General features: G+C 39.3%; 1 protein-coding gene across 6 annotated transcripts; it reads right to left on the bottom strand.

Moving 5' to 3' along the window:
- Positions 1-8,347: 8,347 nt before the first annotated feature.
- Positions 8,348-17,721, bottom strand: LOC129725181 (far upstream element-binding protein 3). Of its 6 annotated transcripts, none has more exons than XM_055680700.1 (7): positions 17,191-17,721; positions 14,870-15,940; positions 14,395-14,804; positions 13,926-14,077; positions 13,481-13,635; positions 12,979-13,348; positions 8,348-10,725 (listed from the first exon to the last, which is right to left on the bottom strand). In XM_055680700.1, exons 1-6 carry the CDS (start codon positions 17,269-17,271, stop codon positions 13,049-13,051), a joined length of 2,169 nt encoding a protein of 722 aa, XP_055536675.1. In that variant the 5' UTR covers positions 17,272-17,721; the 3' UTR covers positions 8,348-10,725; positions 12,979-13,048. The 6 variants fall into 6 exon arrangements, with proteins under 6 accessions (XP_055536675.1, XP_055536677.1, XP_055536674.1 ...); XM_055680702.1 differs by having other exon boundaries at positions 13,481-13,626; XM_055680699.1 differs by having other exon boundaries at positions 13,481-13,653; positions 17,191-17,720.
- Positions 17,722-19,415: the final 1,694 nt, after the last annotated feature.

The raw sequence follows: 19,415 nt of genomic DNA, 5'->3' as shown, positions 1-19,415 counted from the left end.
CCGTTGCGTGTGTGAGAGCACCATCGGTGTTTATTCGCTGGATACACTATCTACTGTCTACAGAACGCAATAATCTGCTTACATGCGACATGGGGACGGGAACATTTTCTTCAACCAAGCTGCACAACACGACACAAAACATGTTATTTTGTTGCTTCAATGAGAGTGCTATCGGTCCGGCTCGACAGAATGTTCACAAGAAATCATTTTTGTGCATCCGTGCTACGAAACTGAGGAAAAACTTTAGAAACTGAAAAAAGAGGTGGAGCTTATCAAATGATCGCTCTGAACCAGAATGAAGTCACACATATTTTTCAAGTTATATCATTCTACCACGTACGAAAAATAATTCATTCCTATTTTCATCCCTATATAAGTGCCTGTTTTAGTCGAAGCCGCTCATAGTAGTTCTGAACAGCGACGACAGCAGTCCTCCCTTAGCAGCAGCGGGAGCGAGCAGTGGGTACCATCGATAGCGGATAGCGGCCACAACTGTGGCATGGCTGCGAATAAGCGTAGCAGTTTTAGCGGATCTCACCATCGATAGCAGCAGGGCCAGCAGATGCAGGTACAGCGGATACCAATGGCGGCCACAACTGTGGCATGGCTACGGATAGCGTTGCAGGTGCTCAGCAGTTGGGCCAGCGTATAGCGGCCACAACTGTGGCATGGCTATGCATAGCGTAGCTGTTGCAGCGGGTATATTAGCATCGATAGTAGCAGGGTCAGATGATGCAACGACACTCCCTTCACTAAAATGCTGTTTCAGTGTGGTAGCGGGAAGCATCGGCAGCAGGCTTGCATGGAGTGAATACATCAGCCAGCAACTTTCTCTAAGGCCTCTGCCATAGTAGACGCGAAAAGCGGCGCGAACCGATTCGCTCGGCCGTAGGTTGATGTACAACTCTACTGATGGCTGTACATTAACCTACAGCTGAGCGAATCGGTTCGCGTCGCTTTTCGCGTCTATTATGGCAGAGGCCTAATGGGAAAGTTGTATCAGTTTGTTCAGAAGAATATTATTGTCGGCAATATTACAGAGATGCGATTGCGTAAATCCGATTTTGAATTGAACAATTGTTCTTTTTAGAACAAATAACACACTTATTTGAAGAGTTAATAGCTTTTGGTACCAATAGCAGTATAGTGACAGCCTCAGCGGTAGATGCAGATGCAGCCGGTACTTCCCTGAGGCCGATGTAAAGGTAAATGGGAGCAGCACGGCGAAACAGTTCGGGTTATGCTTAGACGCGCGTCATTTTTCGTTGTTGATATTCCCCACATGAAACGACGCGCTTTCGTATGATAGCGGTGGTATAAGCGGTAGATGCATTTGCCAACACTTTCTCCAGTAAAGCCGTGTCTAGTTTTCAATGTGCAAACACCTTTCTCATTGTGTTGACCGTGCGCCTTAGTCCTCACTATCAATGATAAATTGAACAATTGTCCTTAGGGATAGGGATGTAAAATAGGGATGTAAAATGAAAATCTAAAACTGAAAAAAGTGAGAAAAATTTCAAATGCTAATAAATCGGTTAGTTTTCGATGGATTTCCATCGTTTTTGCAGCAATCGATTAGAAAATCTTCTAAGATTCCTACCAAATGCATGAAATTGCAATTTTATCTTTCGAACTATTGTACTATTGAAAACTCTTAAGCCTTGTCAAAACACAAAATTCGACCTCTGATTGGTCGTTATACCGCGCTTTCCCAAGCACGGTCGGCAAAGTTATGGACCTAGTAAATTGGGAATGCATCATTTGGCCTATATAAGAGCTTCATCAGATAATAAACAAACATTTCATCGGATATTAAATTGAACAACTGAAATTTGAAGACCACAAATGATTATTTGAAGAGTTAATATTTTCTCGTTTTGCGCTATAATCCAAAGTTAATTATCTTCATCTACATGCATACTCTGACTATTATTACGTATTTGCGTCGCTTAGTGTTTGGCTACGGTCATGCAGAACGCAAATAACGGCGCGATGCGATTCGGCAAGACGAAATCTGTTGAAATGTATAGCTCTACTTCGCCTTAAAAAGAGCTGTACATTTCACCACGGTAAGGCGAATCGCATCGCGCCGGCATTCGCGTTCTGCATAACCGTAGCCTTTGTTCCGTTCCCGTTTAATGATGTCGTATTAAATGTGCATATTACAATTCGGCAGCACTTCAACTTCTCATTTGCACAGAATTTAAAAATATCCAATGAACTTCATTCAAAATATCAGACAAAAGAAATTACAATACTGCCAATGAACGGTCAACGTTTATTTACTAGAAAAAATGACTGACACGCAAGCAGCCAGGTTATCTTTCTTGTAGAAGTATTCTACTTCAACCTTGCGGTCGTGGCTTTGCATACAACCTTCTTGTGATTTTTTTTGCTTGTACGTTTGTTATTGTTGCTGTTTTTCAAGCTGTAAAATCAAAACACGGCCAAAACCGAAATCTATTAATGTCGGGAATAATATCAAAAGTGATTTTATATTGTTGTATTTAGGATTGGCACTCGCGATACTAGAGCTACCGATCGGATAACATTTGTTTTTCACGCTTCTGGTGGATCCGGATTGCATCCAATCCGGACATCCAATGAGACCGATCGAACATACATAAAGCTGTCATAAGTTGAAAGCAGCAGACTGAAATCAGCTGATCGCAACTGTCTCGTGGATTGCCTTATTCGTGTGCGGCAGTGGTGCCAAAATACATTATTAGAAAAATATTGGAAATTTAAAAAAAATCTTGTTCGTGGTTGTAATAATTTATTCATGTACGGACATCTAATATGTGTTACGCAATACATTCAACAAATTCCACTCTTGATTGAACACGCTCACTGCGGCTACGCGTCAGAACAGAGAGAGGTACAGGGTGGCTACAGAGGTACAGGTACAGGGTGGCTACAGAGCTGCCGAAAATAGAACCCACCGTCTGAAGAAGCACGAATACGAGGAGCAGGTGCTCGCCAGCGCAGAGGACAGCTATGCTAAAAACGACGTGCGGAGATTCTATAGCACTGTCAACAGAGTCAGAAGCAGGAATTTCCCTGAGTCGGTCATGTGTAATGACAAGGACGGCAACCTGCTTACTGATAAACCGACGGTTGCAGCCAGGTGGAAGGAGCATTTTCAGGCGCTATTGAACGGTGACGAACCGGATGAGCAGAGTAGGAACAGGATTACGATTATGAGTGACGAACAAGCTGTGGAGCCACCAACACAGGAGGTGAAAAAGGCGATTAGTGAGCTGGAAAATGGCAAGGCTGGGCAGGACGGTATCCCGGCCGAACTTCTTAAAGCGGGAAGCGAGTGGCTGTACTATGCGATCCACCAGATAATACTAAGGATCTGGGCGGATGAACAAATGCCGAACGACTGGTTGGAAGGCCTCATATGCCCTATCTATAAGAAGAGCCATCGATTGGATTGTGGCAACCATCGAGGCATAACGTTGCTCAACTCCGCATATAAAGTGCTCTCCCGTATCCTGTTCTTCAGATTGTGACCGTTAACGGAATCCTTTGTTGGCGAATACCAGGCTGGTTTTCGACAGGGGCGTTTCACGACGGATCAAATCTCCACCCTGCGACAGATCCTCGATAAGTTCCGGGAGTACAACTTACCGACTCATTATCTGTTTGTGGATTCCAGGGCGGCATACGACTCAGTGAAAAGAAACGAGCTGTGGCAGATCATGCTGGAACACGGTTTCCCTAAGAAACTAATTAAGCTGAGTCGTATGATGCTGGAGGGATCAAAATCGTGCGTGCGGATAGCTGGCGAAACATCAGCCGCGTTCGTAACGTTGGATGGACTGAAGCAGGGGGATACGCTCTCCAACTTACTGTTCAACATCGCTCTTGAGGGTCCAGTACGAAGAGCAAACGTGGAAAGAAACGGTACGACCATCACGAAATCTCACATGCTTCTTGGTTTTGCGGTCGACATTGATATCATCGGTATCAACCGTAAGGCCGTGGAGGAGGCCTACGTACCTTTTAAGAGGGAAGTAGCGAGATTGGGACTTGTCATTAACTCTGCCAAAACGAAGTACATACATGGTAGTTGGCAGAGAGCGTAGGAGTCCCCGTGCTGTTGGTGCTGAGGTAGAAATAGATGGGGAACGATTTGAAGTGGTTGACGAATTCGTTTTTCTTGGTACGCTTGTGACATGTGACAACGATATGAGCCGTGAAGTGAAACGACGAGTTGCAGCTGCGAACAGGGCCTTCTACGGACTACGTAACCAGCTGTTCCGTAGTTTGCAAAGTCGCACAAAACTAGCGCTGTATAGGACGCTGATACTCCCGGTGGCCCTTTACGGACATGAAGCATGGACGCTGGAGGAAGCTGAGCGACGAGTGTTCGGAGTTTTTGAGCTTAAAGTTCTGCGATCGATACTTGGCGGTAAACTAGAAGATGGAGTGTGGCGCAGACGCATGAATCACGAGTTGTACCAGGTATACAAACATGCTGATATAGTGAAGGTAATACAGCGGGGCAGGCTTCAGTGGGCTGGACATGTAACCAGAGTGACTGACGAGAGAACCGCCAAAACTATCTTCACTAGAGAACCAGGAAGAGGCCGTCGACTCCGTGGTAGGCCTCGCACGCGGTGGAAGAAGATGCACGATCTGCTGGTGTTCGAGAAAACTGGAGAACGGCTGCCCAAGACAGAAGAAGCTGGACATCTCGAATTCGTTCGGCCCTAGACTGGTGAAATTTTACCCATTATTAAATAGAACCTGCATCCATGCAAAAACGTAATGATGGTTGCCAGTTTTTACACATCCTCTAAAAAAAAATCTGTTCTCTGTGCTAATACAGACAAATGCGTTCTTCTTGCTCACCTGTACATACCTCATTGGGATAGATGGGCGATACTAAATTATGAAGATATCGGGGCTTATTACGGGGGTCACTTCACGGTGAGAACGAAGTGGAAAAATCACAGGAGGGTTGTATGCAAAGCCACGACCGCAAGGTTGAAGTAGAATACTTTTACACAGCTCCACTTACGGCTGTATATTAACCTACGGCCGGGCAAACCGGTTCGCGCCGCTTTTCGCGTTCAGCCTGGTAGAGGCCTAATGCGCACGGCCAACACAATAGAAAGGTGTTTTCACATTGAAAATTAGACACGACTTTACTGGAGTAAGTGTTGGCAAATGCATCTACCGCTAATATCGCCGCTATCGTACGAAAGCGCGTCGTTTCATGTGGGGAATAATATCAACAACGAAAAATGACGATCGTCTAAGCACACCCGAACTGTTTCGCCTCGCCCGATCGCTCGCGTTGGCGTTCGTTCTCAGGCATTTTGAAGGCAGCCACAGGCGCAACCCGGACGGTCCATCCAGCTAACCTTCCGACTAATGAATGTAGCTAGTTTTCCCAGAAACACTCTTTTATAGCCGAAGGGTGCTACGAAATAGGCCACGCCTTTCAGTTCAGTTGTTCCATTCTCTAATGTTCTTCAGACAAATTATTCCAGAATTCGCATATGATTTTTGTATCCAGCGAATAAACACCGATGGTGCTCTCACAGACGCAACGGTTTTAACCCGTATCTTATTGCGGTTTGTAACATCAAGCGATTTCGTTTGCTCGCTGTTGCGTGTTGCATCATGTTGCAACTTGGCAACTGGGAGACGACGAAATTCTGTTACTGCTGATTGATTGAATCGACTTCATATTAGCTCTGCATAGTCGAACTGTCTTTGTGGATGCGGTATAACAGGACAGTTTGTTATTCAAAGTTGGTTATGCTGATCGCAGCCTTTGCGCTGCCCCTACAGTGGGGGGTTTACTAAATGAAGTAAAAGTAAAAATTAGACAACTACAACAGAATTTGATTGCATCCCGCACAGAATGTCTGCTTGTGTTGATGCCAGAAAATCATTAACCTTCAATTATTTGTTTATTTGACTTGAAAAAAGCATTTTGCGGTACAAAATCGGTTACTGATTACAACTTTTGAGCTGCCCTAACATTGGGGGAATTAAGATACACGGACAACATGCACTGTGGAAGCTATTTTACAATTAGTAAATTCGACGGGTGCGACAGATTTAAATTTCTAGGATGCACCACAGAATGCTTGCTTGCGTTGACAAAAATTATTAACTTTCAATGAATTGTTCATTTGCCTTGAAAAAGGCATTTTGATTTCCAAAATTGGATTTCCTGATGGCAATCTTCATGCTGCCCCAACACGGGGGGAATAATGGCTGTCTGGCGACACACGCTGAGAAAAACCGCGCTGCTCCTGAGACGTGGTGACCAACCACAGGGCTAGTGCTGCTGCTAAGGAAGGGCGACTGCTGTTGTCGCTGTCTAGAACTATTATGAGCGGCTCCGGCTGAAACAGGCTCTTATATGGGCCAAATAGCATGTTTTCAATTGCAAGGTATATGATCCTGTCGACCGCGCTTGGGAAGCAAGCATATAACGACCAATCAGAGGTCGAATTTTTCGTTTTGACAAGGCTTGACTATTTTCAATAGTACAATAGTGTGAATAATAAAATTACAATTATCTTATTTTAGGAAGAATCTTAGAAGATTTTCCAATCTATTGCTGCAAGAACGAAGGAAAACCATCGAATACTAACCGATTTATTAGCACTTGAAATTGGACATATTTTTCACTTTTTTCGGTTTTAGATTTTCATTTCACACCCCTATGTAGCCGAACTTCCAGAGAGAAGTATTCTACTTCAAAAATCTCACGGTGAAAAAAGACGCGTGCAAATCAAATGGGAATCACTTTCACCGTGCCTATTACGGTTGTCACTTCACCGTGAAGTGACTCCCGCGATAAGCCCCATCAACCCCAAAAACGATGGAAGCAATTTGTTTGCAGCTGCTTATTTGTGATTGTAGAAAAATGAAACATCATAGTAATTAGAATGTAACAGTAGGACTTCATTTATTTTGCATGAACGAATTTTAGGAGGAAATTTGTCGTCCATTACACCATGTATTTTAACGAACAAACTGCATAATTTAAAACAGCAGGTCCTAAATAGAAAGTTTCTGATGAAAATCTTACCAATTTGTTGGATTTTCACCAAATTAAAAAAAGAATTTCCTAAAGACGTTCGAAAATCCCGGTTTATTTACATAAAAATGATCCCAAAATGAATATTGTACACTTCTAGCAGTCTTAGGAAAAACTGAAGTGTTCTAAGCCACCTTTAGAAATCTTTGGTTAAGATAAATTTCAAAATAATATTCTTAGTACAACGAAAAAATATATTTTGTTGGTGGCAATATAGTTGCCATGTGATACCACAGACTAACAGATGTAACACATTGAACAAGCTTTCAATAGACCATTTTACGTGACGTTTCTGAACGCAATTCATGGATGAAATTTTAACAGAAAGCTCGGATCCGCTAATTTAACGCACGTAAAAGCAATATCAACATCAGCTGGTTCCGTGACATCCGTTAGTTCGTAAAATAGTCTTTAGAGTTCTACATTTGATTCTGTATTGGTGTGATGCATTAGTGTTATTGAGATAGTTTTCTTTGTTAGCTGTAACAATCTCTAACAAAAAATAAAAAGAGATGAATTCTACACACACTATCTTAGATTGCATTGATGCTAATGTTCGTTACATTTGTAACACTAGCACCATTTGTATACGAGCTTGACGTGAATACCTCTATTATCTTGTGCTAAAAAATCATGTAAAAAATTATGTATTTATACAGTACATATATTCAGCATTGTACTGCCGTGAGATGACAATGTGACGTAGATCCAAGTGATCAATTCTTCAGTGCGGCCCAAAAACGAATGAGTTTCTGGTCACTTTTGTATTGGAATGGGTGCCTACGTCACCTTGTTTTTTATGATTTTATGCTACGTACGAATAAGTAACAACGAAAAGGAAGATACCAAAAGATAGGTCTCCGAATAATGAGCAAATTGGCATGAAAAACTCATGTTGGGAAAAATGGCTCTTACGTCACTTTGTCATCTCACGGCAGTGTACTAGATCTATACAGTAAAGTTTTTTACACGGTCTTTAAAACGCAGTTTTTACGGCGATTTTTCTAATAACCCATTTTCACGTTTTTTTCTTTTTCAAATAACAGTTTTGTTACGATTTTTTATATAACTCGGTTTTTCACTTTTTCCAATACGGTGGTTTTTTTATAACTTTTTAAGTAACGCGAATTTTTAAGTTCATTTTTGAATAACATATTCTTCATTCACAGTTTATCAGTAAAATTTTGTAATTGCATTATTATTCTCAATTTTCAAGGACATTCAACATGGTGTGATATCTTTAAAAATTAAACATTCGAGTATCAACGCGTGTTTTGTGTTGCTGGATGTAATGAACAACTTTATTGTTGGTTAGCAATTTGTTTTATCGTCGGATGGAAGAATGGGTTCAAATAGGACAAACGATAACACTTATTCGCTTCGTTGACAGCAGTGCCGTTGCCGGTTAAGTCCTGTGTCATAACGGTCTTTTCCCAAACGGTTTGGTAATCCGCTTTCGCCAACGGGAAAAACCGCACTTAACGCACTGTGTTTTCACACTTTGTTTTTTATGCCTAGCTAGAATAAGTGAATCTCATCAGTGATCGAAATTTATTCAGATGATCGTATGGAATCGACTGCAGTGACATAAAAGATAATGTACATTCATTTATGTATAAGAGCGTTGGTGAGAACCATTCAGATAGTTGTTTGCTTCATGTAATGTGCATTTTCGGTTGTTAAAATAGTTTTCTTACACTTGTAAAATATGTTATACGATAAGCTAATTTGAGAAAAGGGGATTAAACGCTCTCATGTTCTAGATGTACGGAATTGATGTACCTTATCTACCACATAGTTTGTTCATTTGGGTATAATAATATGTGATTGCATATACAGCTATGTGACAATCAGAAAACATCAGAAAAGCCGAAATAATTCACATTTAATGCATTTCCGACACAATCTCACCTTGTGGTTACACTCCGTCACTGTTCTTTTCCTGCTTCTCTTTGGAGTATCTTTTCTCCCGGAGAAGGAACTGCATCTCTCCTATAAAACTGTCTTGAATCACTTTGTCTATCCTTTTCAATCTTCACTGTACTATTGGTGTACTGTCTGTTCACATGGTTTATTTGGCTTCTCTGTATTAGTTTCAAGTCACTTTGCAAAAGTGTTCATATCTGTCTATTGTTTGTTATGCTTTCCGGATTTTTTTGTTATTCAGTGTTCTGATCACACAAATACAATTACAATCTTAGAACGCAGCAGTATGTGTTTGATTCTTCTAGCACTGTTCCACATTTTTACGACTTCCTGGCCTACTACTTGTGAGCGTCGTATTTAGCAGGCTCAACTATTCCGCCGGAAGGTAGTCTAAGTACACACTTCAGCAGGAACAAAGTTTTAACATTTACGGCGAATATACCAATATTTTGTACCGATGTTAAGCATGTCACAATTTGTATATATTCATATATAAGAATGTAGACCATTTGAGCGGGGATAATTGCAAGGCCAGAACAACACTTTGATATCAAAAAATCAATGCAAATATAATGGAGCAATTTGTGTTATTCATTTGCAAATAGTATCAGGCTTTATGAATGTGCATCAGTACGGACTATATATTATAATGTAGTAAAATAAAATAACGGTGGCAAAAACATTTACTGCAGATGAGCGAAATTTTACCACAAATATTTCATCTAGTGTTTTTTTGTTTGGTTAAGAAAATTACCTTCCCGGATCAAAAAAGTCTGCACAGTAGGGGGCTGGTTGAACCATTTTTGTTTCGTCCCCACGCCAATATCCGTCGGCATCACTCTTGCTGAATCTAGTACTCTGTCAGCGTTACAGTTCTGAGTGAATCTCTTTCGAAAAATAGAAAAAGCATATGAAAAAGTAATACCCGAACTAAAAACATTTGATGTGGATAATAGCGAATATCTCTAAAAAGGGGAAAAGAAAAATGGCCATTTTTCTCATAATACTATTAGATAAACATGAAAAACAAAATTAAATGATAGATACACATCGGTAGCGACTGGTATTATAGATTATTGGATGAATTTATAATAACTGGCAGAATATAGTATTCGTAGGTATTTCCGATTTTTCGTGGGAAATTGTTCAATTTCAACATATTTGTAAGGCATGTAATTCGAGAAACATATATATATATCAATATATAAAATGACAACATGTTTTATGCAAATTTGTCTCCGCGAATAAAAGCGATCCAGATTATGGCAAAACGTTATTGTATGTAACGAAGAGTGAAAATTTGAGAAACAGTTGTTGCATATGTGCGGAGAAATTAGTTGCGTATCGCACTGAACTCTTCCATTGGATGCACGCAGAACAGCAGAACAGTGTTACAGTTTCTATAATTGTAGCATTTGGAATCAAGAACCATTCAAAACGGAAAGTTTCGAAGGTACACACACACATACACACTGCCGCATTGAATGCAATTGGCAAATGTTCATTTTGCTTCAGTATGACTCATCTTCACTGCTATAGTTGTAATGTTCTTATTGGTTGAGTTGCTTAGTTATGGTTATATTAGGTTCATTTTTTTCTCTCTGTTGCTAACAAGCCGTGTTCGATCCTAGGTTTTTATTTGTCCTACATAGCTTGAACGCTAATGTTGTTATATGTGCTCAATAGTTGAGATGATACATATTGTTATATATAGCAAACATTATCTGTAAAAAACGTCATTGAAGAAAGAAAAAGAAATTGTGTTTTCATGTGTAATTATATAGAAATAAAGAAAATAAAACAACAGATGCAGAAAAGACACTTATAAACTAGAGTGAACACAAAATATATAGCAAATATGAATTTTTAAACAGCATACTGTAAAAATATTAGATGAATAGCACCGCATTTGGCAAATGTAATGAAATATAGACCTACGAAAAGGGAATATAATTCCAACCACCTAAATAAACATTTTGTAATGATTATTTATCACACATGTTTTCAATAATATGGTTTACACAGACTGTTGAAAAACTCCAGGAAAAGAAAATTAGATAAAAAATATAATATTTACGGTTCTATCATCAGTTTCGGTATTTGGTATATCATTCATCGCAGGATTGTTGTACACAGTAATAACCAGATTCTTACCTGAATCAGCCAACGTTCAAGAAATATGTTACATTTAAATCTACTATAACACTTGAAATAATTTGTATTAATCAGTTATATAATTGAAATAGAAAGCTTGCCCAATACGTTAAATAAATACTTTGTGTCTATTTTTCAAATAATTTCATACCATTATAAAGATGGCCATTTGTGCAAAGTTTTTAAGTCAGTATTTTTACATAAGTTACAAGGTTTTTGCAATTATCTTTGATCTTGGCATAACATAGCAACCACACATCTTTAATGATGGCTTAAATCGTTCTATTTTGTCATAATTTCGATTCTTTCTTGTAAGAAAGAATCACATTAGTTTTCAGTCCAGTTTCGAATTGATATTCGAAACATATTTGGTCCACAGATTGAATTTCCCTCGAAATGCTCAATGAGCAATCATGTCGTTTATGCTGTGGTCTGCGAAAAACCTGTTGAAAAAGGTTGAAATTGCGTCTGCACTTTGAAAGCCTTTTTAAATTCCATGAGGAACCATAAAGGTAAAAAAAAAACAATCTAAATAATAATGTTTGTTTTATGTTGTAATAAGCAGTTTCGAATATTTCATGCAATCCATAGCTGTTTCAGCAAACGGAATTGCCTATCTGAACTTTACAATCCTTTACCTTTGTTTATATTTGCGATATGTTCAAAAACTAAGTTTTTCAATTTTTTTATAGTAGTAGTTAGTACAATTGATTTATTTTAATTCAAGAAAATATTGATATATTTTGTAGCGTCGAAAAATCAATAAATAAAATAACTCAAATGCATAGGTTATAATAAACAAAACTAATATCGATTCATGAAAATGAGAGGTTTTCGAATGCTAGTGAAAGCAAAAGATAAAGTTGAAATGGAAATAATATCAATTCGATTCCTTATATGTTCAATGAAAATTTTATGTTAGGATGACAGATGATTTTAATTTACAAAATAACAGCCACTTTTTCAACAATACTCAACAATACTATAATACATTCTGCGGATATTTTCCGAAAACAGAATAAATAAGTGAAACGTCTGCCTCATTTTCATGCTGAGCTCTGGTTGACTAGTGTCCCCAGAAGCGTCGACATCTTTTATTTTCTACTCTCAAAAGAAAATATTAAAGAATGAATCACTTGTTTATATATCAGGCGAAAATTTAGCGTTTTTTATTTTTTAAATTTGCAACTTGTCCAAATCTCGATTGAGATTCATTGTAAACGAATTTTGTTAGTATTATTTGAAATTTATTTAATCCCAAAAATCATCAACAATCTGTCGAGAACAGTAATTCTATAAAAGTTTATATAAATTTTAAATATAAATATATGACAATTCTGATAGATATTAGGAACAATTAAATAAAAAGCAATCCGTTGACCTAGGAGAGCAAAGAAAAACGAACATTTTCCTGTTTTGTTTAGACTTTTCCTGGAGTTTTGTAGTCACAAATGCAAATCAGTCAATTTGATATCAATGTATATTTTACGAGTAGAACTCCGTAGAGAATAAAAGGTGTGTAAAGCTAAATGTATTTACATTTCAGTTGTTTTGGAAAAAAATCAGAATAGCAGTTAAATTTATTAGGCATTAAGTACAACGATATTTAAAATAAATATACCATTTTTCACAGAACATGTTAATACAAATTTGTACTATAAAATTATTATCAAGGTGGTAAAAGTTTTCTGCTAAGTTTTTGTCATTAGACAAAAGTGTCCGAATGTGAACAAATAACTACTAACCAAAAACATAAAACTGAAGATATTTAGAATAACACAAAAATAGACGAATATACTTAATATTGCAATCGGTTTACTCACCTCTATAAGCTTACGGGAAGGTGGAAGGGATCTGTCAGGTGGACTTGTCGTTCAACGCGGACGACTTGAGTTAATTTTTGTCCTGTCCCTGGCCAGCTTGCGGCTGACCTGGTTGCCCGCCCTGTTGTCCTGGATATCCGCCTCCGTATGGGTAGCCTTGATACCCACCAGGTTGTCCACCGGCAGCAGCTGCCCCAGCGTAGTATTGCTGGTATTGTTGTGCACCGTAGCCACCAGCTGCAGCCTGCTGCGCCGCCATCTGTTGTGGGTTAGCTCCGGCACCGCCTGGAGCTCCTCCGGCTGCACCAAACTGTTGCCCAGCGGCGCCTCCAGGTTGTCCTCCTGCACCTCCAGGTGTCTGTATAGCCTGCTATATAGTTCAATGCAGATTGGGAAGAGAAGAAAAAACAGGTTCCTCTATCGTACCACCTTCACGACATAAATTTTATTCACTCGGCGCGGTCGGGATTTAGAATCCCATGCACCAAAGTTTCGTTTGTACCTTATTACTAGCGATTTGTTTCTCGATCGCTTCGGCTTCCTCAATTCTACCGAGCCTTCGGTAGTATTCGGCCCATTCCGCGCTGTAATCCGCCTGGCCTCCACCTCCACCCGATTGTTGCGCTCCGGCGTTGCTCGTTGTCACAACTGATTGACCTTGTACAGTTTGATTAGCTATTTGTGTTTAAAATTATAATAAACCAAGCAACAGAAAATCGCCCGCAAATCGTTCGCATATAACCAGTAACAGAATTTTAAATCATACAGTAGACAAGAAAAAAAAATTGGCAAAACGGTAATCAAGAACAAAAATATTTGATCGATAAAATAAATGGATATAGAAGAGAATGATTTACACCGTGAGATATTTTGTTCAGAGTACGCGCAGATATGAAAATGCGCAGCGACGAGATTCTGCGATTCTGGCGACGCCGGTTTGAAATTACCTTGTGTCGTCTGGACCGCGGGAGATGGTGCCGCACCCTGCTGGGCAGCGGCTTGCCGTGCTTTCACTTGTTGTTCGATCATTTCTGCCTCGCGATGCATTCCCATTTGCCTGGAGGAAGAGGATTGATCAGACCGATTAGTGGATCCTTCTCTAGAATCAGAAGAGTGAAGCGAACACGGAAACGTTTCCGGGAGGAATTTGGATCAAACTGTTTATGAGATTAATTATTTCATTGAAAATGTCTTTTGGTTTTGTCAGCTGGCATTCAATTAAAAGCTGTCAAATTAACAAACAATACAATGCAGTTTTAGTAGAGATAAAGATTCGCTTTCGTTCAGGAAAAATGCTGTGAAAATTATAACCAACAGTGCTGTTATTGCAAATCAAACAAATCATAAACAAATCCTTTGTCCGAGAATAGTTTACGAGTCTCTCCAATCTTACATGTCGAAAATATTAGAACTTACCGATAATATTCAATCCATTGTTGGGAGTAGTCTGCTTGTCCTGCCGCTTGTTGTTGCTGCTGCTGTTGTTGAGCAACTGCGGCCGAAGCTGCGCTTGCTTGCACCTGTTGGGGCTGATCCCAAGACGGCTGCTGATAGCCGCCCCAGCTCTGACCACCGTACGCATTTTGACCGTTGTTCTGGAATTGTTGTGCAGGGGCTGTGGACGAACCAACGTATACCAAGTTGATTTCCATGTTTATTTTGTCTTGAATCAATCGCTTGGCTTCCTCAATCTGGTGAGGTTCGCCTTTAGTGGTAAATGTCTTTTCAGCTGTTTGGTTTGCGGAAGCCTTGCGGTCCATTTCAGTGTGCGCTCCCGACTGTTGGTTGATTTGCTTTATAGTGTCTCCACCACGGCCAATTATGATCTGCAAAAAAGGAGAAAGATGTATATCAAAATGTTTACAATTATACTGAAAAACTTTCAACTTACACCGCATTTATTAACGGGAACGGTGAATGTATATTCTTCACGGGTCACCTGTGGTCCACTGTAATCACTACCTCCACCGTACTGGCCACCGTTTCCATTGTCATGACCCTCACGACCACGATGAGGCCGATCCCCTCGGTCTCCGCGATCATCGCCACCTCGGCCTCCGCCTCTACCACCACCTCCAAGTTCCCGTCGCTGAACACTTTCGATCAGCTCCTCAATCATCCGTTTTCCTTCCTCAACCTGTGCTCTTGCGCCTTGCACAATGCAACGACGGTCTCCAGGTCCATCCCCTCGTCCCTGAATAAATTGCAATTTGCAACCAGATTCACCCTGAATCTTCTTAATCATGTCACCTCCTTTACCAATCACTACACCAACAGCAGACTTGGGAACAAATACTTCAGCTTGTTCCGTTCCGTTCATACTTTGGTTTCGCTGGTTATTGTAATTATCCTTTTCTTGTATCAGGTCATACACCAACTGCTTGGCATGCTCTACCTTTTGTGCATCGCCAGAGATACGCAGTGGTTTTTCCATTTCCTGTCCTGGGCCATCCTGAATGATTACCATTTTGGCGCCGGACTTCTCCTGCAGTTGTTTGATAGTTTCTCCTCCCTTTCCAATGATAAGCCCAACTTTTGAGCCTGGAATCATGATTTCCTGGAACGGCTGGTTGCCAAAGTTGGACGAACCGAAGCCTCCGCGGCCACCGCCGCCGCCACCTCCTCCACCACCACCACCACCTCCGTGGTTACCATTGTCCATCGGACCGTTAGGGCCTCCCTGTTGATTTACCATCTTGCTGATAAGGTCACGTGCTCTTTGGACCGGATCCTGTCCTCCCGCGGCTGAGTTTGAGTTCGAGTTGTTGTTGATTTGCGATAAACGTGCGGCTACGGCTGCAGCTTGAGCAGCGGCTTGCATAGCAGCTGGGCTCATGCCAGTCGGCGAGTTTGCATTGTTAAAGTCAGACTGTGCTCCAAACTTTTTTGATTCTGGTCCCGAGTCGTCCTCTAGCGATCTCTTCACCGGTTGGCCACCACCCGGGTGTATTTTAGCGGCAATCTGAATTTGAAAGAAAAAATATTTGAGTAAGAATAGTAAAAAGATTCACCCCGCGAGGTAAAACATTTGTAACAAGAAGTGGCCTGAATTAATTATATAATCACTTCCCACTGCAATAACAAGTTTCGAATAATATCATTTCAAGTTTTCCATAAACCGTAAAACGAAACGAACGTTTTTGAAATAAGATTTTTCTGCCATCCACGATAAATTTCAACTTAATGATTATGTTCATCGTAACATTTTGAGTAGTTCTCGTGCGAATCGAGATGAATCAGATTTATAAACTCACTATATTTGACCTGTAATCGCATATCAGTTGAGTAAAGCAAATCCATACATACATCCAAGTAATTCATCTATAAAGAACTTCCATTATCAATCAATTGTTAACGTGTTAAAAACGCAAAGTATACTCAAAAGGAAACATTTTTGTTGAATTTTTCACTGACGCAAGTAGAGGATGCCATAGTAGGCTATTGGTATCTATATTAAATAATTAAATTTTAATATCTGTGCATGGCATGCTCGCACGTGACTGGTTCGTTGTACGCCAAAATCTAACCTTGATTTATCAATTTTAAATAGTTATTGTTACAGGTATTAAAACTTTCCAAAGCAGCATCAATACTCAACTTCTTGAAAATATTTTATAATTTGGTTTTATATCTACCAATTTTCTTGAAAATGTCGAGTTATCCATTATTTATTTTCACGGTCGATTTATGCTAGTTAATTTTGCTATAATTCGCCTTTATGTGCAACTTTTCACAAAATGTGGAGCATGGAAAATAGGCAAGAAAAACTAATGCTTACCGACGCACATTTAAAAAATTATTTCTACTTTGACTAATGCGGGCATTTTTTGCTAGCCAAAATTTGTGAACATCTTTTCCGGGTCGTTAACCCTGAGATTTATATCACACTAGTACAGTAGAAATAAAGTTAAAACGAATATAAAACGCAAAATAAAATTTTACACTAACATTGACAACAAACCCCAAATTATTTTGAATATACAAGATAGAAACTTTCAAGAAATATAAAAAAAAATCCAAAAAATTGTTCAAACATAATTTTGCCCAAAACCCCGGGCTCCATGTTGAAAACCATCATTATCGATTTTTCGCCTGCGCTTGCCACATACAACGGCGGCCATTTTCCGGTTACGATCGAGACGCTCCCTATTAGCCATAATGGCTGCAGCGAAAAAATGGCTATTTCATGTTCGTTTTTTTCTCATTACTCACTTGTTTTGCTCTCTGTAAAGCGGCTGCAAATGCTGACGATTGACTAAAATTTTGCGAGTTCTGGTTTGAATAATCACTCATTATTAAAATAAATAAACCAATAAAGTAAAAATTTTCCTTGCACGGAAATTCCACACCCAGAACAAATTTTTAGCTCACACACACGCGCTCGTCACTCGCTCGATTGCAGCAAATTGTCCACTATTCAGGCAGCTGCCCAATTCTTTCTGGCCTATCGGAACAACTCAACTTCGGGATAGGGTTTTTGATATATTTTGCACTGGTTTTTCATCGGAACGCATTGCCCGCAAGTCCATAAATTAAAAAATGATTGGAATATTTGGCCGAAACTCAACAAAAAACTAAAGAAAAAAGGTAGCGCTCCTGGATGGTTAATCTGCTGCTACTGCTGCTGGGCACGGATATGAACACTATTTTTCCGCACATCACACAAGGAGCACGATCCATTCAAGGCAAGAGAAAACTGATGAATGACGGCGAGCAGCTCGTCGCCAACTAGCGCGTTGATGCGCTGGCTACGAACAGGCGAAAAACTTTTCGCCGATCTTCGGGTTCGGATGTTAAATGCCGATGACTTGACAGTTTGACGTCCGCTTGACAGGCAGATTGTCATATTTTAGTACTAATTCCCAGCAAAAAATGTACGAACAAACTATTTTCAACAATAACAACCAAGGGGCAAAATTAAGTTAATAAATATATTATCGCGGTGTATTCGCAATTTTCAATGACATCAAAATATATATATTTAAGTTGTAACCCCACACTGATGCTATAACAGATAAACGGCAAATATGAAAATATTTGTTATATTTTATATATTTGGTATTTAGTTTTCTCATTTTACACAATTTTGTTGTCTCATTTCACACAATTTTGTTCCTAACCGGAATCGGGCAAGCGAGACCAGTTTGGGCTAGCGTTATTCAAAATATACAAAGGTAACAAAGAGGGTACAAGGAATGTGTTGCTCATTACTGACTATTTGAAGAACATCAGAGTGCAAACTCAACAACAAACCACTAATTAAAAAAAACATGTTAGTTTTAATATTATGTCAAATTCATCTAACTACAACTAGTTCAAATTGAAAATATCCAATAAACTAGTGATTCGACAACCTTATTATAATAATATGTTAATCCATATGCAGTTCCCGCTCGTGGAAAACTGGATACGATTACCCACGCCATGGATAACATTGTCAAACGGCGAAGGTTATTCGAAATATAATTTTAAACAACCGTTTTTTATTTCAATCCATTCTTTTAGTTTTTAATATAATGTTTCTTCCAATGAAGTTTCTTGAATTTTCTTTGACCTTTCTTTTTGCCCACTTGTTGCAAAGTTGACACGGTTAACTCTTAACGTCCTCGAATGTAAAAACTCACAGTTACCTGGCTTAAAATCAGTCCAAAAATGCATAGTATAAGGGCTTCAATTATGGCAAGGGCAATGAATCATACAAATTGATGACGTTTTCCTGTTTATTGATTTTCTTTGAAAAAAATAAATTATTAATTACAACATTTAACGACAGTTGTACATTATTTTTCAATTGTTGTCATGTTTCAAAACCCTCGTTAGTTCTGCGTAACAATTTGTAACAAAAATATATTACCGCCTACCGCGTTACATAATATATGATTGTATCCTCACAATCACATTCATTTCAAAACCGGTCAAAAGTCCTGGTTAAGAGCTCTCGTCAGACCGATGTCGACCAGATGTCGACCAATCCAAAGCAAACCGGTTCCGTTTTGTTAAAAACCATGATTAACCAAACATTTTTCTATTGAGACGTTTCACATTTCACTTGTGTGAATTCGCCCAACAAGAAACGTACCCAACAAAATCGTGAAATATTTCATTTTGTTGGGTAGCTGGTTTTGTTGGTTTAAATCCGAATTTATATATGCTGCGTGATTTTACCCTGCGGAACTAAACCAACAAAAACGAAATATTTCAACAGAAGAAAGCATAGAATGCAGCGCTAATGGTGGGCAGCACTGAAACTAAAAATGTGAATTAAACCAACAAAATTGATAAGAGATAAAACTTAACAACTAATTAATAGGCAAGATAGAGCAATATAATGAATTGGAAATGTCACTAGAATCCTAGAAATGTTGCAAAATATTGAGTTGTTCGGCCCAATTGACATTCCTGGTCACCAGGGTAGATATGGGAAAATTCAAGATTTT

The sequence above is a fragment of the Wyeomyia smithii genome, chromosome 2 (assembly GCF_029784165.1).
Source record: "Wyeomyia smithii strain HCP4-BCI-WySm-NY-G18 chromosome 2, ASM2978416v1, whole genome shotgun sequence".
In the NCBI taxonomy this organism is placed as follows: Eukaryota; Metazoa; Arthropoda; class Insecta; order Diptera; family Culicidae; genus Wyeomyia; species Wyeomyia smithii.
This window is presented reverse-complemented; position numbering and strand designations above follow the sequence as displayed.